The sequence below is a fragment of the Hyphopichia burtonii genome, assembly GCF_001661395.1.
Source record: "Hyphopichia burtonii NRRL Y-1933 unplaced genomic scaffold HYPBUscaffold_4, whole genome shotgun sequence".
In the NCBI taxonomy this organism is placed as follows: Eukaryota; Fungi; Ascomycota; class Pichiomycetes; order Serinales; family Debaryomycetaceae; genus Hyphopichia; species Hyphopichia burtonii.
Genome location: NW_017963731.1, coordinates 64,667 through 86,744, shown reverse-complemented (window position 1 = coordinate 86,744; position 22,078 = coordinate 64,667). Strand labels below are relative to the sequence as shown.

Here is a 22,078-nt window from a genome sequence, read left to right as displayed (position 1 = left end):
CCATGGTTTGGTACGGAATTCCTTAAGATCTCATCGTAACTTAAATTGATTGGTCTGGAATTCACACCAGATTAGTCAATCAAGCCAACCACGTCCATCACGCCAACCACGTCCATCACGCCAATCAAGCCAGCCTAGTCAAGTCCCACCATCTACTACTTGCTGCTACCATCTACTACTTACCCCCCTACTGACTCCATGTCAATAACTACCTAATCTACCTAATTACTGTTTAATTGAAGTAGGTACTGGTGTAATTTCAAAGTGAGACATTGGGTTTTTACTTTTTTTTAGCATTTTTTCCTTCGGCGGTTAAAACTTTACTCTTCTTCTTCTCTTCCTCCTCTTCTTCTTCTTCTTCTTCTTCTTCTTCTTCTCTTGTTAATCAACTTTCTATTCAGCCATCTACTGGTCTTCAGCTTGTGTGTTTGGGTACAGATCAGGTTCTTGCTGGGTGCTAATAACCATTCTACTTGCCCTTCAGGCGCTTTTCTCGTTACACACCTTATCATTTTCCTATTATTTACTTGTTTCCTTCCTATTGAATCCCAATAAGGTGAAACATTTCTACTTAGTACAAGTTGAATAAAAAAAAATTGTTGTCTACCGGTTAAACCGCTGCATCAGCTCAGTTGCATCCATTTTTTATCAGTCCTCCATTACACCCCATCCCTTTTGCAGCTGTCAAATCACCCTATTCATTTCCATTTATCATCCCTTTCCTTTGCCTTCCCATCCTGCTTTAATCGCCGCCCTTGTCTGATTCATTTTTGGTGGTATTTTCCTACAGTTTTCCTACGGTTTTCCTACGGTTTTCCTCTGTTCTTGTTGGCATAACGGAAGTCCGGAGTCTTGTTTTCGCAGTGGGAACTTTTTTTAACCTTTTTTTCGTTTGTGTGAGGGTTTTCAGACATTTTTCTTGCACATAAATTTTCCCTCCCTGGCGCCAGTTGATGAAATTTGCCAGTGAGTCCACCCGTACCCCCATCCTGACTATTATAAGATGTCTGAAGTGCTTCCAATCTCCTGTATATCCTGTCGTCGCAGGAAAATAAAGTGTAATAAGTTGAAACCATGTAATCAATGTCAAAAACGTCGGATTGTTTGTCAATTTCCTTCGACTTTTAGAAATATCAAAATTGATGAAAATGAATTAGAAGCAAATGAACTCTCAATAAATGAAGATCGTAATAGAAGTAAAAGCTCGAGCTCGGTTTCAAATAACTCGGGTAGTTCAAGTTCAAATCAAAGTCCAAATAATCCAACTGATATAACGAAATTAAATGAGGAAATTGAATTATTAAGAAATGAAAAATTAACTATTTTACAAGATAATTTCAAATTGAATCAAAAAAATCATCAATTATTGACTCAAATTAGTAAATTTGATCGCTCAACAAATTTAGAACATTCCAAACCTTCCGATAGTAAAAATGCAAGCCATGATCACTTCCCAATAAGTGGTGAAACTTCTGAAATGGGTGAAAAATATTATGGCCCGCAATCGTCAAATTTTATGATTGAAACTTTAAAGAAAAAACTGACTAATAATGAATCATTACGTAAAGTTAAATATCTGAAACCAAATGATTTAATTAATTTTGGTGATTCAAGTTCAGAAACTAAATATAGTAGTGATATTGATAAATCGAATGATCACGATCAAGATGATGATTCGAATTTAACCCATGATTCAATTTCGGGTAATTTAATTGAAAGATCCTTATTGAAAAAACCTTTACCATTTTTATTAAAAATTGACCCAGAATTAAGTAGTGATTCGGATACTTCTTTTGATTTATTAAAATTAAATTTCCGAATTATTTATAAAATGGTTGAATTATTTTTCATTAATACTACTTATTATAAAAGTTTTATTAGTAAAGAAACCGTATTCAATTTTTTAAATAATTATGAATCAATTAAAGATAAAGAATGGGAAAATGATGATGATTTGTTATTATTATATATGATTTTATTACTATCAATTCAAAGATTAACCCCAAAAGAATTTATTGATATGAATTTAATGAGTAGTTCAAATGACTCAATTAAAAAATTTAAAAAATTTAAAAATCATTTATTAAATAATATCTTATACCATAATTTTGAAAAATTAAGACATAACTTAATTAATGAATCAATTATTACTATTCAAGCTTATATTTTATGTACTGAATGGTATTTTATTGATCAACGTTATGAAGAAAGTTGGTCAATGTTATTTCATACTTGTTCAATTGCCTATTCAATTGGTTTACATGTTATGGGGAAATTTAGAACAACTACTGATAGTGAACATTCTAAAATTAAATCAGAAAATGATTCAATGATTATTGATGATGATGAATCAAAAAAAATTAAAAATAAAATTGAAAAGTTCGATTATGAACCAAGTGATGAAGATAATGATATTGCAAGATTTAAAGTTTGGTTTGCTCTTAAAAATATTAGTGGTCAAATTTGTTCAGTTTTAGGACGTCCAAATCCAATCTCAATTCAAGTAAATTCAATTGTTTTAAAATCAAGTAGTGAATCCAATTTAAGTAAAATTGATTTAAATGCTCATAAAACTCAAGTTTTATTAAAAATTGGTTTAAGCGAATGTTTGAGGTTATCAAATATGATGTTAATTGAAAACTTTATGATTAATTTCACCATGAATGATTTATTAAATTTAGATTCAAAATTTGAAAAAGAAACTAATTTGCTCGAATGGTTTTTAAGTGATAAATATACTGATGATGATTTAATCGATTCTCATAATAATGATGATCTAAGTAAAATTGATGGTGATTCTTCGGGGGGTGATCAATTAAGTTATGACGAAGGTAATTACTTACCTTTAAGAATTGATCGAGTCAATTTAATTATTGATTTAATCACCTTATATATCAATCGAGCTAAATTATTTGAACCTTTTATCAATCAATTTCAAGAAGCTTCAGATGCTGCACTTATTACTAAATCCTTACTTTATTCAATAATGAAATTCCTTGATTATATTATTGAATTCATTCAACAATTTTTAGATAATTTTGCCGATAAATACTTGGCTTATGAATATCAAATAATGAGTGAAATAAAATTTGGTAAATTGTTTAGAATTTATTATCCATTTTTAAATTCTTTCATTTATCAAGGTATTATTGTTATTTTCACATTTTTAAATTATAAATCCAATGATTTTGTTTATTTTTCAGTTCATTCAAATGAATCTTCTACAACTTCAAGTGATTCGAATATTGATGAACCAAAAAATGCTTCAAATTCAAATACTGCCACCGTTGGTCCTTCATCAAACCCCACCATTGATTATAATTCTTTTTTACAAAAATTAGAAAATAAATTGAATGCCTTATTACAATTTGATCTGAGGATTTCTAGATTATTAAACCAAAGTGTTAGATTATGGTCAACGAATATCGTTTATTTAATTAATAAAAACATCCAAGCAATTAATTTAATATATGAAAAACAAAAAATTGAAAAACAAAAATTAGATGATGATTTGAATGATTTAAAAAATCAAATTGATCCTCCAATTTCTTCTGCTTCAAATAATGTTCAACATGATTTGGGTAATGAGCTTTCAGGGATTCCTTCCACCAATACAAATAACCCGGTGACAAATATTTCACATCCATCAAATGTTGTTCATTCAAATTCAGTTATTCCTCCTCATACTAATCTTACTGATGATGAACCAGGTTTAGATAATTTACTTGGTTTTAATATGAGAGATCCATTTTGGTTAACTAATCCGGATAATTTACCTTATTATTTAAGTAGTCCAAGTGACGATGGTGATTCAATGCCAAATAAAAAACCAAAAACCCATTCCGATGATACTACTAAACAACAAGATCAACAATCAAATAAACATTTAACTTTCCATCCTCAACCTTTAAATCAAACTGATTCCTCTGGTTTATTTAACTTGGATAATTTAACCCTGGGTAATCAAGTTACTAACTTTGGTAATTTATATCAACAAACTCATGATTCCCTGGTTGTTGGTATGCCATCACAACAACAAGTTCAACCTTCAACTGGGTTTGCACCTCATTTGCATCAAGAAGAACTTTCATCAATTCGCCAAATTGGTTCATCCCACTCTCAACCAACCCCTCATAATCAGCCACATCATTCTTCTCATTCTTCAAATCATCCTCAAACTCATCCTCCAACTCATGCAACTACTTATAATATGTTTGATCCTAGCCAACCAACTGGAGTATTCCAAACTTATCAAGGTTCAAATGCAAACTTCCAACTATTTAATCAACAAATGGATGTTAATGCAAGACCACATCAGCATGAACTTCAAAATCAACCCGCTACTAGACGGGCTCTGCAAAAACTGTCTCATTCTCAACAATCAGCCCAATCTCAATCATCTCAACAACAAGAGAAACAATTGCAAAATCAATTTGCAGCAGTAGCTGTTGAACCCTCCGATTCCAATTCCTCTGGCAATACCTCAACCGGATATAGTAATAATCCAAGCACAAATATGTTCTAATCCCCTCCATTGGTATTTCAATATGGAATGACTGATGCTTTACCAATTTACGCCCGTAATGCCTTCATGTCAGAATACCTTAGTTTGTTTTCAATTAGTTTGTCTTTTCTTGTTCTCTATTTTGTTGTTCTACTACTCTTCTTTCAACCTGTATCTACTTTATTCACTTGTTCTTAGTTCCTCTACATTTATAGACAATACACTATTAATCTCCATACTCCCAAGCACCTGTAGTGATATATGTATGATGTTAAAGTAGTAATATCAAGGCATGATAATGGTTTATTGACCCCACCGCACTGCACGTGACACGCACCCGTGCACCAACAAAAAATTTACATCGGAGAGCTAGTTACCGACTTTAAATAAGGAAAAAAAACCATTGGGGGAATTAGCGGTGATCGAGATACTACTTCTAGGACCAATTAAACTACTAAAGAAGCGATAATGTCAGGGTTTAAGAAGTTTACTGATTTCTTGTTTTCCAAACAATCCTTGAGATATGTTTGTACTACTCATTTTTGGGGGCCGGTGTCGAATTTCGGGATTCCCGTTGCTGCGTTATTAGATTTGAAGAAGGATGCTGATTTAATTAGTGGACCAATGACTGGATCATTGATTATATATTCATTAGTATTTATGAGATACTCGATGGCAGTCACTCCACAAAACTATTTATTATTTGGATGTCATTTTGTAAACGAATTGGCTCAACTAGGTCAAGGATTTAGATGGCTCAATCATAATTACAATTCACCAAAAGCTATAACCAATGAAGAAAAGAAATGATTTCCACCTCTCCCTATTTATTTGAATTAATTATGCATTGAATAATTAACTTGTATTTTAGATTTCTTAATTTTTTTCGAAACTCTTATTTATAATCATATATATGCCAACTTTTAAATGTATCTATTCGTTAACTAATCGAAGATGGACTTTGGTTTCTCTGCTACTTGTGTAGGACCCAATAGTTGAGTTTGAATGGTATCGGAGGATTCCGAGGAATCTGACCCGTAGTCGGTATCATTCTGGTTATTTGTTTTTTGGCGTTTAGAAAGATCTAAGCTGGGAGTTCGACTTCTTTTACCATAAGTGACTCTTTGTTCTTGTGGTTCCGATTCCATTGGAGGTAATTCTCCATATATTAATGATCTGACAGATTCGTAATCAATCTTCTTACTAAATGGCTTGGATGTGATAAGTTCCCCTGGTGATGGAGTTTGCTCTGGTAATGGGGTTTCCTCTTTATTTGGAATGATGACTGAATGAGATGGTAGTGAGAATTTTGGTTTCTTATTAGATTCTAAATTATCATCACTTGTAATTTGAGTGTATTGAATCAATACATGGGGATAATTCTTCAATTCAAAGAGAATTGGATCACCAGGACTTTTGAAAAAAATTTCAAAATACGAATTGCCATCGGTTGAATGATCATCCGCCAAATCATATTTTAAATTGGCAAACCCGCCTATCAAATTCATGAAATTTTTGAAATCTTTCAATCTGAAATTTATTGATAACGTATTATCTTCAAGATTGAAATCAGTCAAGTTCGTATTTAGCAATTCGTCCAAGGTTATGGTATTTGTCACGGACATTGGTTGTTTCAAGTATTCTTTATCTTTTAAAACTTGTCTGGTGTACCCACACAACAGTAACTTACCGTGTTTAATTTCGATCTTGAAATCTTCCGTTGATGAAGATATCGAATCTAAAAACTGTTTGGGTATGATTTGTTCAATCATTATATATTTGATGGAATCTTGTAGGGTTTTTTCTTGTTGATCAAGTAGTTCTTGTTTGTATAGAGTGGCTATATTCAACTTATTGGAGACTACTGGTTGATAGCTTGTTTGATACCGCTTGATGATCCAATCTTTAGTTTTTATTTCGATAAGTAATTTATATTTAACCGAAGAATTTTTATCCCAATTAACTTTAAAGCAAATATATTCTAAATTCAGAGCATCTAAGTTCTTAAATAACACCGATAAGTGACGAGAATTAATCAAAAACGAGTAAGTGGACTGATTGATATCGTATTCGTCCTCATTGAACCCTTCACTAAGGATATTACCAAAATCAACCAAGTATTCGTGGAAGAAGCTTTGTTTAAAAGTGATCTCGGCATGAGTAATCTTAGCGGTATTTACTGCCAGTATTGATATGGATTCTCTCCCAACAACAAACTTAATATGTTCAGATATTGCCGCCAACGACAAGATCGACCTCGACCATATGACCTTATGTTTATCCGAGTCGATGGCTCCCACAAACGACATGCTTCATTTGTTGATGAAAGAAGTAGTAGTTGGAATCTCATCCAGGAAAAATTCAAAAGACCCAAAACCATGATCCCAACCAAGATGCTAACTAGGACTCCAGTAAGATACCAACTTGGCTTATTAGTCAAAGAGACTTTGAATGGAGCCTTAATGGGTTTCCCTTGAAGCTAGCGTTTCTTTTAGACTGCAAAGGCGTTTTTCCAATAGTGAACTGGTCCTTTCTCAGATTTGTCTCTTTTGCAACCAAATTTAATGTAGAGAAAGCAATACAACAGAAAGTCTCTGGACGTATAAAAGGTTGTAGGGGTATACTTTAAGGGGAATTGCAAGGGCCGTATTCAAAATTAGACAAGTAAGGATTTTGTAGATTTTTTACAAAATTTAGAATATTCAACCTTGACGACAAACTGCTTAAAGTTGTGAATGACATCCAGGTCCTACTACAGATCTGAAACCACTTACAATGATAGGTTGAATCTTCAGTTGTTTCTTCAAATTGAAACGAATTGAAGAGTTTAGAATTTTAACTAAGAATTTCAACTAAATAATTTCAACTAAATAATTTCAACTAAATAATTTCAACTAAATAATTTCAACTAAATAATTTCAACTAAATAATTTCAACTAAATAATTTCAACTAAAGAATAATTGGGGCTGAACATTACAGTGGCTAAGCCCAAGAAACCCAACCACTGCCAGCAATCCTTACCCATTGACGTTAGAATATCATTGCACCAGTGGTAATTACTGCAAATGCTCCAAACTCGGAGCACCCCGAATTTTTCAGCGTTTTTTCGTTGACTTCTTTAACTTATTCACTCTTTTCTCTTTACTCTTCACTCTTCTCTTCACTTCCTTCACTAATGTCGATCAAAATCCTCGTGGTCAATCCTAACTCCTCCCAGAAAGTTTCGGACAACTTGGCAAAAATCTTGAGTGCACCTCCACTGGTGGAGTTCACTTTTTATACTGGTCCAGCTTCAGCACCGAAAGAAATCAACGGGACTCAAACTTCAATTGAATCAGAACAGGTTGTTTTGCCAGACTTACTTGACAAGAACGTCATTGAGAAATACGATGGTTTCTTGATTTGCTGCTATTCGGATCATCATTTAATCCATTCTTTAGGGAAACACACCAAAAAGCCAATCTTGGGAATCATGCAAGCTACATTACTCTACAGTCTCCTGAATCCGTCCTTGCATAAGCTGTTCATACTCACCAGTGTGAGTGAATGGGAACCTCTTTTGGATCAAGCAATCATTGATTTTATTGGAACCAGTCAAGAGTTCCCTACTAAAAAATTCCAAAAAACCAAAGCACTCAATGTCAGTGTTTTAGACTTGAGCAACGAAGAGGAGTTTGCTAAAATCAAGAATCAAGTTGATCATTTTGTTAATGTAGAATATGCTAATGATCATATAGATTGCATTTTATTAGGTTGTGCCGGTATGGCTGGTCTTGACTCCAAATTGAGCCAGGCTTTCCCCCAAATTCAATTCATCGATAGTGTTAAAGTCGGAGTAGAGTTCCTTACTAGCATTATAAGGTTCAATAAGGAGAATATCCTTTCTTAAAATAGTATAATATAGCTATTTAATAGAAAATAAGACCCATACACCAGAATCTCGTAGATAAAAGGGCTAAATTTAAAGCCAAAAATGACAAATTTGACAATTTCAATAGTTTTTATAAGACAGTCATAGTTGATATCATGTCAATGAATCCATTTTACAGGGCAAGTGAGCCCAATGAAGATAGTAAACAACCCAGGAAAAGACCGTCATTTTTCAATAAGATACTAACGGGTAAGTCCAGGTCGGCATCCCCATCAGCATCTCCACCGCCGGTGGTTCCAGAGCCCCAAAGTTCAAGTGAACAATATGGCGATGAAAATACAGATGAGAGACCTATAAAACTACATGGGTATAAGCCCAACACCAAGCGTCGGTTAATGGATGAAGAATTGGCAAATAATATTCGAAATTTAATGCCCCCAAGATTACAACTTTATGATGATTGGGATTTAGTATATGATTTTGAGCAAGATGGTATAAGTTTGAATACTCTCTACCGGAATTCGAATCCAGAATACCAATTACAAAAACAGAAGAATGAAAAACAATCAAAAGGTTATGGAGATGGAGTTGTTAAATCAATGATTGTGGGTGATATCCAATCGTCCACCACTACGTCATTTTACGGTCTTGAGCGTAAAAGACCCCAAGGGTATGTTATGGTGATACAGGACGAGAAAAGAAATAAGTTTGGCTGCTATTTGAATACAAATTTAAGAGCCGTCGATAATAAACGTTATTATGGTAACGGAGAATGTTTTCTTTGGAAACTAGAAAAATATGATGCTTCCAAATTGAATCACGAGAAGGATTCAAAAAAGGGTTCAGAAAAGGATTCAGAAAAAGATTCAGAAAAAGATTCAGAAAAGGAAGATGCAAACCTCATTGATCTCGATGATCATCCTCCTACAGTGCCCAAACATAAACCAAGGTACGAATCAAGGTTTAAAGCCTTTATGTATACGGGAATGAATGATAATATAATATTCTCAAATCACGATTTCATTGCAATCGGATCATCCAATGGCCAAAACGGGTTATGGATCGATAAGTCTCTCTATAAAGGAGTCAGTTATCCATGTACTACTTTTGGGAATGAGATTTTGAACTTGCACAATTCTGACTCCTCAACTAAATTAGGAACGTTCAAGGTGATCGACTTGGAAGTTTGGAGAGTTGGTGCTTTAGAATAGAACCTTCGTAAAGCTAAGAGGGTAAGTTACAGGGCTATTTTTCATATCGTTTTTTTTTTTTTTTTTTTTTTTTTTTTTTTGGTTTTTTTTTTTTGGCTTTTTGGCTTCTTGTTTATCAGGTCTTCTTTCAATGATCCAATATCCTTTCTGATTCTATTTTTAAGTTGTTGACAGTACTTTAGAACTACATTTTCGGACAAGCTTGGCATCTTATAGACTAATATTGCATCCATTCTAGCTTAGAAGTAAGCAAATCGTAATACACTTTATTATATTTTCTTTTACACCATCCTCGTCATTCAATCGTCAGGAATCAACCCTTTCCTCTCGTAAACCTTGTAGCCATCGGAGACACGAGGTGTTCGTTTATGAAGTTTAAATCATGGAATCGATACCCAGCTTCCATTGACAAAACCCTGGTTTGAAAGGTAATTTTGGCCCCAGTAGATCAACCCTCTTTCTCTAACGCCTTCTCTCGCCAATAATCATAAGACTCTTTGTTTCAAAAGTAAATTTGACTATTCTTTTAAATCAGTAAATTAGGTTGGAGTTGCAGGGATGTACGGATGTTATTCTGGATATATTTTGCAAATTTGCATAAACGCCAATTGTAAAAGATTTAGACGACTTCTTTTTATATGACAAAGTCAAATACAAGTAAACACACCACCAAAATCAATGGATAGGAACAATTGGGGTTCGTAACGTGATCTGCAATGATAGGGGCATGCGCCCAACCAGTCTTTATGGGGGTGAGGAAGCTGAATTCTTGTCAAGGGCAGGCCAGCTGAAAGCATAGCTGCTAGCTGAAAAGCTGAAAATCCGGTTGAAAAGGTCTCCGAAGGCGCCGACTTGGGATTTAACTTCAGGCTTATGAAGTTGTTTCCTGAGCTAAGTTGAACCATGAAAAGTAAACATCTACAAGGCGTCAGGTAGTAGTATGAACACCCAAGGTTCCCCGCCCTTTTCAGTTGACTTAGCTCAAGACTGTTTTGATACCGGTAGTCGAGCTAGCAGCTCCATTTAGTGGAACAAAAGCCAAGCTGCTGACAAAATCAAAGTTAGAGAAATAAACAAAAATATAATGGAAAACAAACATGGCCCACCAATTCACATACCTCTTGCGAGAGGAAGCCACGGGAAAGCCCCGAGAAAGCCATGAGGAAGCCATGAGAAAGCCCAGCCATAGGCTCTAAATTGCCTTATGTCCATACTATCCCGAGAAGTCCTCAGACATTGAACGTTTTCTTCAAGTTTGTTCAAGCAAAAACCTTTTTTTTTGTTCCTTGCTTTGTTGTTTTTAACGAAATGTTGTTATCCCGTTCATTCGAGTATCCGTGGTCAAGTCTTTTCCAAGTATTTCTGGAGACAGTCAATGCATAGTTGGTCAAAGATCAATACTTAGCCGAATCAGATCCGTGTGCAGTATAATGTTAAATTTATAATAAAAATAGACTGCATAGCTGATCTGTGATATGCATGTCATTTATCGCGTTAGGCCTTACAATAGTGTTTTGAGGTTGAATCGCAAAATTTTTTTTGCAGCGACCAACGAGCTATTAACCTAAATCGACAATTAAGATTTCGTCAATTGGTGACTTTTATTTTTTTGTTATTCTTTCCATGGGTAAGGCGATTCATATCACAGAGTAACAAACAAATGGTGGATCATGTATCCGTCAAGCGTTATTTTTAGTTAATGAATAACTATTACGATGGCAATTAAGCCTCTGTATTATCGCCAGGTTCCTCCAGTATAGTTAGGGGTTGTTGGTTTTGAAAAACAACAAACAAAACAAAAAAAAAAACGACCTCGTGAAACCTTTGTTTCCATACCTTATTTTAAATATTTGTTCTTGATTATTTCGAAACATGTCCCTATATATATTGCTTTAATTCCTTGATTGAATTTTTTTCGTTCTGTTTTACTTCCTTGTCTAAACATCGAGTCTTGTCTAATTGTTTAAAACTCACCTAAGAGTCCAACTTCCCAACTTCACGTCATTCGCTTTCCTTTTTGTTGAAGTTATCACTCTTTTGAAGACTTTTGGATCATTATTTCCTTTCCTATTAAACAAACTTTCAGTCATTCCTTTCTACAGTTAATCAAGTATTCTTTACCATGAAATTTTCAACCGCCGTTGGTATGGCCGGTATCGCTTCTCTTGCGTCCGCTGCCTCCCTTAATTTCGAAGCCGATTCTGCTTCTAACCTTAACGCTAACTCAAAGGGCCTTGATGCCAACTCTGAATCTCACTCTGAAGGTTCTGCTAATGTTGGTAATGCTAATGCTGCTTTTGAATCAGACCGTGAATCTGATCTTTCTGTTAAAAACAGTGAAAGATCTTTTATTGAAGCTTCTGGTGGAGCCTCAAGCAGTTTCTCTTCTTCAAACAGCAAAGAATCAAGCTCTTTCCAAGCTTCTGGTGGTGCTTCTGGTAGTGTTTCTGCTTCCAACAGCAAAGAATCAAGCTCTTTAGAAGCTTCTCACGAAGCTCACGGTAGCATTTCTGCTTCCGATAGTGAAAACTCCAGCTCTTTACAAGCCTCCGGTGAAGAATCAGGTAGTATCTCTGCTTCCAGCAGCAAAGAATCAAGCTCTTTAGAAGCTTCCGGTGAAGCTCATGGTAGCGTTTCTGCTTCCAACAGCAAAGAATCAAGCTCCTTAGAAGCTTCTGGTGAAGCCTCTGGTAGTATCTCTGCCTCTAACAGCAAAAACTCTGGCTCTTTAGAAGCTTCTGGTGAACAATCAGGTAGCATCTCTGCTTCCAACAGCAAAGAATCAAGCTCTTTCGAAGCTTCTGGTGAAGCTTCTGGCAGTGTTTCTGCTTCCAACAGCAAAAACTCTGGCTCTTTAGAAGCCTCTGGTGAAGCTTCTGGTAGTGTTTCTGGTTCTAACAGCAAAGAATCAAGCTCTTTTGAAGCTTCTGGTGAAGCTCATGGTAGCGTCTCTGGTTCTTGGGGTGAAGATGCTTCAAGCGCTGCTGGTACTTCTACTGAATCTACTGCTTCTTACGCTCTTGGTACTCCTGAATACGTTTCAGCTTCAGCATCTTATGCTCTTGGTACTCCTGAATACGTCTCTGCTTCTTCTTCTGCTCCTGCTTGGTCTTCTGAAGAAGCTTCTTCAAGTGTTACCTTCTCTTCTGAACAAGGTCATGTTGTCACCAAAACTGCTGAATCTACCACCATGGTCACTGTTACCTCTTGTGGTCCATCTGGTTGTCACACTGACTCCCACCAAACTGGTGTTGATGTTGTTACCGTCACTACTGATGATGTTGTTACCTCATTCACTACTTACTGTCCATTAACTGAAACTAAATCTTATGGTTCTGAATCTACTTCTATTGCCATTCCATCATCTGTTGTTACTGCTCCAGCCTCATCCTCTGCTCCAGCCTCATCTGCTGCTGCTTCATCATCCGCTGTTGCTTCCTCATCTGCTGCTGCTTCATCATCCGCTGTTGCTTCCTCATCTGCTCCAGCTTCCTCATCTGTTGCTGCCTCCTCTTCTGAACAAGGTCATGTTACCACCAAAACTGCTGAATCTACCACCATGGTCACTGTTACCTCTTGTGGTCCATCTGGTTGTCACACTGACTCCCACCAAACTGGTGTTGATGTTGTTACCGTCACTACTGATGATGTTGTTACCTCATTCACTACTTACTGTCCATTAACTGAAACTAAATCTTACGGTTCTGAATCTTCTTCTGTTGCCATTCCATCATCTGTTGTTTCTGCTCCAGCTTCCTCATCTGCTGCTTCCTCATCTGCTGCTTCATCTGCTGCTTCCTCATCTGCTGCTTCATCTGCTGCTTCCTCATCTGCTGCTTCATCTGTTGCTTCCTCATCTGCTGCTCCATCTTCATCCGCTGCTCCATCATCTGCTGCTCCATCATCATCTGCTCCAGCTTCCGAAGGTCACTACACTACCGTTACTGCTACTGAATCTACTATGGTTACTGTCACCTCTTGTGGTCCATCTGGTTGTCACACCCACTCTCAACCAACAGGTGTTAACGTTGTTACCACCACTGTTGATGATGTTGAAACTTTATACACTACTTTCTGTCCATTAACTGAAACTAGACCAGTTGAAGGTACCAGTTCAGCTTCTTCTGAAGCCGCTTCATCTAGTGGTGATGTTACTTCTACTTCTACTGTTCAAGTTTACACTACTATCTACAGTGGATCTTCTGCTCCAGCCTCATCTGCTCCAGCTTCATCTGCTCCAGTCTCATCTGCTCCAGCTTCCTCTGCTCCAGCTTCTTCCGATGTCACTTCAACTCTTGAAACCTATAAGACTATTTCTGAATCTTCTTCAACTGCTCCTAAACCAACCTCAGTTGCTAAGACCTCTGAAGCTCCATCTTCTTCTGATTCTCTTACTGTTGAAACCGATACTAATGTTGAAACTGACTTTACCACTTACTGTCCAGAATCTCACACCTCTGCTCCAGTTATTTCTACCGGTCCAAGCTCTTACTTCAACACCTCTACTGCTTACACCAACACTTCTTCTGTTCCAGCTACCTCAAAACCAAGTGTTGTTCCAACTACTTTGAGTCACTCTACTAAAGCTCCAACCACTAAGACCCCAGCTAAACCAACCACTGAAGCTCCAGCTCCATCCACAAAAGCTCCAGTTACTTCTGCTCCAGTTTCATCTGCTCCAGCTCCAGGTCCATCTTCAGTTGATTCTACTTCTGTTGTTGAATCTACCTCTACTCTTCCATCTTCTTCTGCTGGTGTTTCAAGCTACGAAGCTGGTGCTGCTTCCAACCAATTATCAATGGCCGGTTTCATTTCTGCTATTGCAATGTTATTAGCTGTCTTCTAAGAAGTGGAGATTTAAGCTTTATTATTGTTTTTTCGACTATTTCTGTTTCTTTCAATTTAGAAAATCTTTGCCAAAGATGCTCTTTCTATTTCTTGCGTTAGAATTCAAGTGTGTTATTCATTTTTTCGGTTTCTCTTTGATAGTAAAAGTATTTACTCTATTTTAATTTAAATCTTCTTGTTGTCTTTATACCTATTTCAATTCTTATACTCTTTTATAAATTGTAACAATTTTTCTTAATGTACGTAATTACGTTCTTTTTTTTTTCTAATACCTGACTCTTGAATAGTGATAAGTAGTTGAATGAAATGAAAAAGCCTTTTTTTTTTTAAAATAATCTCCTTATAATCTTTTGATCTAGCTCTTAATTACAACCATAGCTTAAAAGTATATATAAATATATTGATTTTTAAATAAACCATACCGTTGAGGATGCCACTATACACAGGAATTAAATATTAGGATGCAAAAAAAAAATAGACTTAGTTATAATGAAATGAATAAATTATTGTTGAAATGAAAAACATGCTTCCTCTTGATGAGGGTAGAACTGAAGCAAAAGAAACTTTTTAAAAGAGGAAAAACAAAAGCCACCGTAACTGTCATAAAAAAGGGAAAAAGTATGTGATGATAAATAGCAAAAAAGCATACCAAAATGAAAGAAAAAAACCAAATCATTTTAGTATCGATTTTTACCAGAGGAGAGATATACTTTAAAGTCTTATATGTTGAAATCGACTTTAAGGATGTGCATGTTGAGTGCACTAAATATCCTGAGTTAGTGAAATAATAAGGAAAAACAAATAAAAGAAAAATATTGAAAAAATTAGGATTTGAAGACTTATTGTAAATCAGGTAAGTTCAATTCATTAATCAAATTGAAAACAGTTTGATTATCGTCAAAGAAATTATTGTTGACAAAATTACACAAGATAAAATCATCAGCAAAAGATTTCATGAGTTGAACAAAGTTATTAATCTTCTCTTGAGGGATATCGAGTTCTTTAACAACATTTTGACTTTGCAAGATTTTAACCCATTCATCAATAAGTCTGAAAGCTTCATCTTTCCAAGCTAAGAAAGAAGTTCTTTCGACAATTGTGGGTTGTAAAATTTCTTCACCAGGGAAAACACCCCAAGTAACAGCGTTGATATCACCATCTTTAGTATTAGAAAATAAATTACCTTCTTTATCAACAGAGTAATAAGTGATGGAGCCAGAACCAGCTGATTTATTGTAATTATCAACATTAGTTAATAAAGGTTTCAAAGTATCACGATGAACGAAAAATTCCAAATATTGTTTTTGATAAACATAACCATTTTTAGGACCCCAACCATAAATTTTATCGTTTGATTTGATAGCGTTTAAGGAAGGTTGAGAATTCAAAGTGAAGAAACCTTTTTTATTAATTTGAACTAAAGAATTGCTAATAACCTCAGTATCTTTACCAATAGCACCATCACACCAAGGTAAAGATTTCAAGTCACCATTAATATAAGAGATAACGAGTTCAGAAAAATCTTTCAATGATTGAGGATACCCCCATAACTCAATAGCCTTTTTAGGAGATTGTCTTAATAAATCGGTTGCAAATAAATCAATATCACCAAAAGCAGGAGAACGAGAATCCCCCCATCTACCATTTGGAAATTCATCCCAACCAGAAGTACGGCTAATATAAGAGTGCTTACGATTTTGCCAAAAGATTGGACGGATTGATTCCTTTGATCTTTGAGGATTTAAAGATTTACGCCATGGTAAAACATCACCACCAATAACATCATGGTCTTTAATGTATTCGACTAATTTCAAACGTTCTAAAATCATGATGGTGGCTCTTTCTAAATTCATAGTATAGAAATGCAAATGATTAACGTAACCTGACTTAATTAATTGATTACACATATCGGAAACCAATTCAGTCCCGCGTTCTCTTACCAAATAATCATCTTCTTTAATTGGATCTAAGGCATCCAAAAAATGTTGAGGAATAACAATTTGAGACCATTTAGCTCTTCTAATAAAAGCAGAATAAGTTGAAATTGGCATGATACCAGGAATAATTGGAATATTAATACCAATTTTACGAACTTGAGAACACCATTTAATGAAGTTTTCGGCATCGTAGAACATTTGGGTAATAATGAAATCAGCACCAGCATCACATTTCTCTTTCAAATACTTCAAGATCAATTGTTCATCAGTTTCTTCTGGATGTCCTTCTGGATAAGCAGCAACCCCAATATTGAAATGATCGCCATATTTATTACGAATATAATTGATCAAATCTTTGGCATACTTGAAATCACCAGTGCTTTCCGACCCATCCAATGGAGGATCACCTCTCAAGGCCAAAATATTCTGACATCCGGACTTATATGCTTTTTCCAAAGCTTCATCAATCAATTCCACCTTCATGTTAGTACAAGTCAAATGCATACATGTTTCAAGACCAAGGGCCCCCTGTGCAGTATAAACCATATCGTTAGTCAAAGTGGAGGAACGCCCACCGGCATTCCAGGTGATATCAATAAAGATCGGGTTCAAATCATACATTCTATCCATTCTATCGTATAAATTTTGAACCCCTTGGGACGTTTTGGGTACAAAAAATTCAAACGAAAAGGTGGCTGGGGGTGGCAGGGCCACTGAGTGGGCCTGCTCTAACTTTTCAGAGATCTTCATCTTCGAATTATGCTCTATATAATCGATTTAACTCGAAAAAATACTCAATACTAATAACCTTTGTATTGAAAATTTTAAATTATATACTGAAAGTACCGGAAAAAAACGTGTTGGGCCCAATTTTTAGACTCATAAAAATGATTCATAGTTAAAAATCGCGGAATCGGAGTTTTGTTCACGTTTTGTTGCGAAAGCGGCGGTTTCTGGTGCCATGTGAAAAATGCAGCCACTGGCGATTTTGCAGCTTAAACAGAAATATATACATTGGATGGTGGTTTATATAGGGTATATACGGGTTACAACTCATCGTGGGCATGTTCGCTGACGGGGCGGTCGCTGGAGTCGCTGACGGGGTGTTGTAAGGCGTGGATTTGGTCATCGTAGCTGGTCCATTCAGGAATCTGTCTTTTAGCACGATCGAGTTTATTCTCTTTTGTCAACGGGTTATTACATAGGTCCACTACTTTTGCGGAGGAGAATGTTTGGTCGGAGCACCAGGTCTCACACCATAGCCATTCTTGCGGCAAGCTTTTGATCTTGATCCATTTTTGCATGTTGTTGGGTAAATCTTGGTCCAAGTTGGATAAGGAGTTTGGATCGGAGGCTAGTCTATCGTAGTGGTTTCTGAGTCGATCACCAGCAGTTAATGCTCTGAAGTTGTTCAAGTCAACCACGTACAAGGCACTGATGTGGTAGTTCAATCCTCCTTGTAAGACTTGGGTCCAGTAGCCCAGTTTCCAGAAACGGAATCCTTCCATTTCTTCTCTTGAATCGCACATGGGGGTAAATCCGTATGGAGCACCTTCGAGATCAAAGTCAACTAATTCTGATAAATCGCTTCTCACAATCAGATCAGCATCAACGAAAATGACCTTGTCAAGGTCTTGCGGGAAAATAACGTCCAAAAATAAAATCTTGTAGCCCCAGATGGTTCTTTGTTTTTCACGTTGTTTTGTCAACCAAACTGGCCATTTATAAGTAATTAATTGGTATTCAACATCGTACTTCTGCGCTAATTTAGGAAGCAATTTTTTGAACTGTGGGCTAATGTAGTTGTCAATAATCCAAAACTTAACCAGCTTGTTGGTATGGGCTCGAACGGATGCAATCATAATCCCCATTAATCTTTCGTATAAATGTCCACTGGCTATACTGAAAACATTAATATCAGCCTGTTTTGGCTTAACCTCTTTCTTGCCAGAATTGATTAATGATCCGAACCATGATGAACCTTTAGTCTCGTCTTTATGTTCGAGTCCTCCGTTAGCAAGCTCAATAAGCAAGTTTTTATTTTCGTACCCCGGGTTCTTGGTCACTCTGACTGATAGCGTTTTACCATTCAAGTCAAAAACAGGCACTTGCACGCTCTTCAATGGGGTATCATTTGCAACGTATCTATTAGAAGATGCTGATAACAAAGAGCAATGTTTACTGCTGATACTATCTGACTTTATTGACAAAGTCCATATTCCGGCATCCGCTGGTAATTGGAAATAGCCATATGTTGCCATAACATTAGTATCAATTTTATCATTAGTAGATATCAATTCTAATTCTAACCCGGTTGTTGGAAATGCAATTCTCACATCATTAGCGTAACCTTCAACTAAGATATTTTTCAACTCGTAACTTCCTGAAATTTGGGTGTATTCGTAATTGGATAACTTAATGTTATCCAAGTCGACATTCTCAGGTGCAGTATCATGGCTTGTTATGATCCATTTATGAGGCCCATCAATATCCGTAGTGAATAATTGATCTTCTGGTAAGTTGGTAAAGTTGGCTTGATACTTAACATCAAAGTTCCCTTCACTATCAAATTGTGGTCTTGAAGCTGGGAAAACCCCTCGATAGAATCGTTTGATTGATACATCTTCATCGCTCTTCTCATTTGGTTGCAATAAAATTTTAATGTTAACAAATGGGAAATCAAGAATGGATCCAATCACGTTAACCAATTTTTGTGAATATTCTTCGGTAGGATCGATAATAAGCAAAATATCTATTGGTTTCTTGTTATCATAATCAACCACATCGATTGTGTTATTCATATTTAGCGAGGAAAAATCAAATCTGGCAACATCATCCAGGAGAATCAAGAAATCATCAACATAAAAACTCTTGGTGATAGAAGACAGAACAAGATCAAACCAGTCAATATTGTCTGACCCGGAATTTCTATTAAAGTCAAATAATGTTCTATAAGAAAAATCTTCTGGATATGCTTCTACCAAGTCTTTTATGATACTCAACCTTTGCTTAAACTCGTACTCGATCAAGGTTTGGAGTTCCTTTGCTTTGAAAATCTCAGTCAACCTAAAATACCTGGAATTGAAGATAAGTGAAGGTTGATGCAGTTGGAATTCGTTTTCTTCTAATAACTTGCTTACAGATTCTGACCTCAATGACTCCAGCGAGCCACTCTTATAATCTTTAATATAATCAATAAGATTTTTAGTGTTGCTTTTATTCAAGGGTTTGTTGCTGAATTTTTCTTGTAATTGATCAAGTAAGTCATTGTTTTGGGATGTGTTTATAACCCTTATTTGCATGGAGTTTGGAGATGAGCTTTTAGCAATAACCTTCAAGATAATTATGAACTGATCGATCAACTTTTTCTCGTTGAAATCACCAATTAACCAAAACGTTCCTGAAAGTTCTTTATTTTCAAGATCTTTTTTAAATCCAACTGATTTTTCATACATTTCGTTTGAAATCCTTTTATATAAAATATTAGCCGGGTCTTTTGGAATAACACGAAGGTTTCTTTCAGATTTTGCATTTTCATACAAGATATCTTTTAATTTTTTACCCTGATCAGTTTCTTGTCTTATATGATGTTGTAAAAGTCTGACATCTTGAGCAACTTGGTTCTTCATATCCTTTTGCCAAGTGCTTCCTTGCAAGTCATTTATGACACCATTGAAAATAACTGATGGAGAATCAATAGAAAATTTATGTAAAGTATCACGGAATTCGGCATAACTATGAATGTGATCTTCAGGAATATTGATAGTTTCGAAAAGAGCATTTTCTTCATCAACATTGGTGGTTTCGAAATATTTATACAAAAGAGCCAATGATTCTTTAGCAGAACCTTTTTCAGCAAGGAAGTAGAACAATTGAGCGAGTTTCTCATCTCTAGGATCAGAACCAATCAATGGTAAGATACCAATTTGTTTAGGAATACCACGATCCAAGAAGAATTTTGCCATAGCAAAGAAAACTTTCAATTGTTCCTTGTGGCTGAAGTTGATAACAAAAATAAGATCGTGAACATTTTCCTTTAATGCCGGAATTTGGCCATGGGGCATTTGATAAGCACCAGGCCCAATATACATTTCTTGCCTATTAGCAGAATAAAGCAGGTAACTACTTTCGGTTTCGATATTATTGAAGAAAAGGACACCACCTTTCTTATCTTTTGCATTGGGGACGAATTCGTGTTCGTACAACTTGAATCTGTTTTCATTATCACCCATAAGGGAGTTACCAGTTTTAAATTGGGATTCTTTAACTGCACTTAAGAGGGCAAATTTAGTTATTAATTTTTTTGCTTGAGGAATGGTAAAGCCATATTCTACTAATTCGTTGGAAACTTTCAATTCTGATTCAATCTGATGAACTAAAGTGGTTAAATCAAACTGTTCTTTTGGAATCGACAAACCATTTATGTAGATACCATTAGAATCTTCTGAAGCACCAATTTTTCTATTTTGCTCAATCACATCGTTTACAAAAGGGAACTGTTTCTGATTTTTCAATTTAGAGATATAGTAAGCATACTTTGGGAAATCATTAAGAACAGTTTTGAGCAAATCATATTTTTTTATAGCTTTATAGGAATTGGATTGTATAAATGTGACCAACTTTGAGCCGAGGTCTTTCAATTGGTCTTTAGTGATTGGATGTAAATCTGCATTACTCTGTGCAATTGCATTTAGATCATTTTCAAGTTTCAATTTTTTTGAGTTTGAAGTTTTTTTACTTGATTTTGCTTCTATTTCCTTGATATTACGGTCGTCAACGGCTAAGTAATCAGTTCTTTTCAAAGTCAAATCAACACCGTACCCACCGAGATACTCTGGACCAAGATCTTGGGTTGGAATGTATCTCCACACAAATCTCAACTTGCCTTCTTTAGCACTCAAATACATATTTTCAAACATGCTTATAAAAGAGTCGGAGTTGATATCACCGTAAAGCACTAAAAGCGGAGCTTCCCCATTTGCGCCAATCACTCTATCGAACGGCAAGATTTCTTCGTTCAGAGACTTAGAGTCAGTTTGTAAGGCATAAAGCTCATCAGGAGAGCAATATATCTTATCATTGTATTGCACCCACGATGGAAACTTGCCATCCTTGACCCCGTCGACTTCATTACCAAACGAGTCAACGGAACAACTTTCAGTCAACTTGCCTTGGTACTTAGGCATCACAACATCATTATAGTATTTGAACTGTGCTTGAACCCTTGGACTATAGATCTTATTGACTAGATTAAAATTGACAAATGATTCTTGAATGCTATCTAGATTCAAGCTTCTAAGAACTTCATCGTATATAGCGGCATCGCTGATTTCATTTCCACCGTCAACGTCAGGCTCGCGGTCATCATCAGAATCGTTGGAGTCTACAAACCCAATGATCCTTGGCAAAACCTGGAGGTAAAGCGATTCATTACGGGATGCAACACTCTCGAGCAAGTTCAACTTGAAAGGAATTTGGGCCCAAGACGCTTGTAAGTCAATTCCAAAATTGTTGTTGTCTTCAGTATTCTCTTTACTAGCGCTGACAACAACAGCTAGACTGAACACCACCACTCTCCAAAGAAACGTATACATCTTGGGTACGATCTTGCTAGGGAATGAAGAGTTCTTACCTTTTGCTGCCAACTTCTGGAAAACACGTCTGCTTTTAGTTGATGCTCTGCTTACTTGGTGTACGGACGTGGAA

General features: G+C 35.8%; 8 protein-coding genes across 8 annotated transcripts; 5 read left to right on the top strand and 3 right to left on the bottom strand.

Moving 5' to 3' along the window:
* Positions 1-779: 779 nt before the first annotated feature.
* ZCF1 (Zcf1p) lies at positions 780-3,910 on the top strand (the record flags this gene model as incomplete). Its single annotated transcript, XM_020223263.1, has 3 exons — positions 780-2,294; positions 2,406-3,581; positions 3,717-3,910. Coding segments are annotated over exons 1-3 (2,661 nt in total), but the record flags the coding sequence as incomplete, so codon positions are not given.
* A 1,011-nt stretch (positions 3,911-4,921) lies between these two features.
* HYPBUDRAFT_152873 (pyruvate transporter) lies at positions 4,922-5,341 on the top strand. Its single transcript, XM_020221237.1, has one exon. It carries the CDS (start codon positions 4,973-4,975, stop codon positions 5,312-5,314), a length of 342 nt encoding a protein of 113 aa, XP_020075881.1. The 5' UTR covers positions 4,922-4,972; the 3' UTR covers positions 5,315-5,341.
* Positions 5,321-6,424, bottom strand: DDC1 (Ddc1p). Its single transcript, XM_020221236.1, has one exon. It carries the CDS (start codon positions 6,274-6,276, stop codon positions 5,449-5,451), a length of 828 nt encoding a protein of 275 aa, XP_020075880.1. The 5' UTR covers positions 6,277-6,424; the 3' UTR covers positions 5,321-5,448.
* Positions 6,425-7,593: 1,169 nt separating this feature from the next.
* On the top strand, positions 7,594-8,432 carry DCG1 (Dcg1p). The gene has a single exon (XM_020221235.1). The coding sequence runs from the start codon at positions 7,681-7,683 to the stop codon at positions 8,392-8,394; it is 714 nt and encodes a 237-aa protein (XP_020075879.1). The 5' UTR covers positions 7,594-7,680; the 3' UTR covers positions 8,395-8,432.
* Positions 8,433-8,537: 105 nt separating this feature from the next.
* OXR1 (Oxr1p) lies at positions 8,538-9,587 on the top strand (the record flags this gene model as incomplete). Its single annotated transcript, XM_020218699.1, has 2 exons — positions 8,538-9,216; positions 9,307-9,587. The coding sequence occupies 2 exons, from the start codon at positions 8,538-8,540 to the stop codon at positions 9,585-9,587; spliced, it is 960 nt and encodes a 319-aa protein (XP_020075878.1).
* A 2,122-nt stretch (positions 9,588-11,709) lies between these two features.
* PGA18 (Pga18p) lies at positions 11,710-14,433 on the top strand (the record flags this gene model as incomplete). The annotated part of the gene is made up of 1 exon (XM_020220137.1): positions 11,710-14,433. The coding sequence occupies one exon, from the start codon at positions 11,710-11,712 to the stop codon at positions 14,431-14,433; it is 2,724 nt and encodes a 907-aa protein (XP_020075877.1).
* An 841-nt stretch (positions 14,434-15,274) lies between these two features.
* MET13 (methylenetetrahydrofolate reductase (NAD(P)H)) lies at positions 15,275-17,122 on the bottom strand (the record flags this gene model as incomplete). The annotated part of the gene is made up of 1 exon (XM_020220136.1): positions 15,275-17,122. One exon carries the CDS (start codon positions 17,120-17,122, stop codon positions 15,275-15,277), a length of 1,848 nt encoding a protein of 615 aa, XP_020075876.1.
* Positions 17,123-17,418: 296 nt separating this feature from the next.
* On the bottom strand, positions 17,419-21,966 carry KRE5 (Kre5p; the record flags this gene model as incomplete). The annotated part of the gene is made up of 1 exon (XM_020223549.1): positions 17,419-21,966. The coding sequence occupies one exon, from the start codon at positions 21,964-21,966 to the stop codon at positions 17,419-17,421; it is 4,548 nt and encodes a 1,515-aa protein (XP_020075875.1).
* Between the last annotated feature and the right edge of the window lie 112 nt (positions 21,967-22,078).

What these genes read in the sequence shown, in the direction of transcription:
- HYPBUDRAFT_152873 (XM_020221237.1), top strand. Translation starts at nt 4,973, where the DNA reads ATGTCAGGGTTTAAGAAGTTTACTGATTTCTTGTTTTCCAAACAATCC.
- DCG1 (XM_020221235.1), top strand. Translation starts at nt 7,681, where the DNA reads ATGTCGATCAAAATCCTCGTGGTCAATCCTAACTCCTCCCAGAAAGTT.
- DDC1 (XM_020221236.1), bottom strand. Translation starts at nt 6,276, where the DNA reads ATGATTGAACAAATCATACCCAAACAGTTTTTAGATTCGATATCTTCA.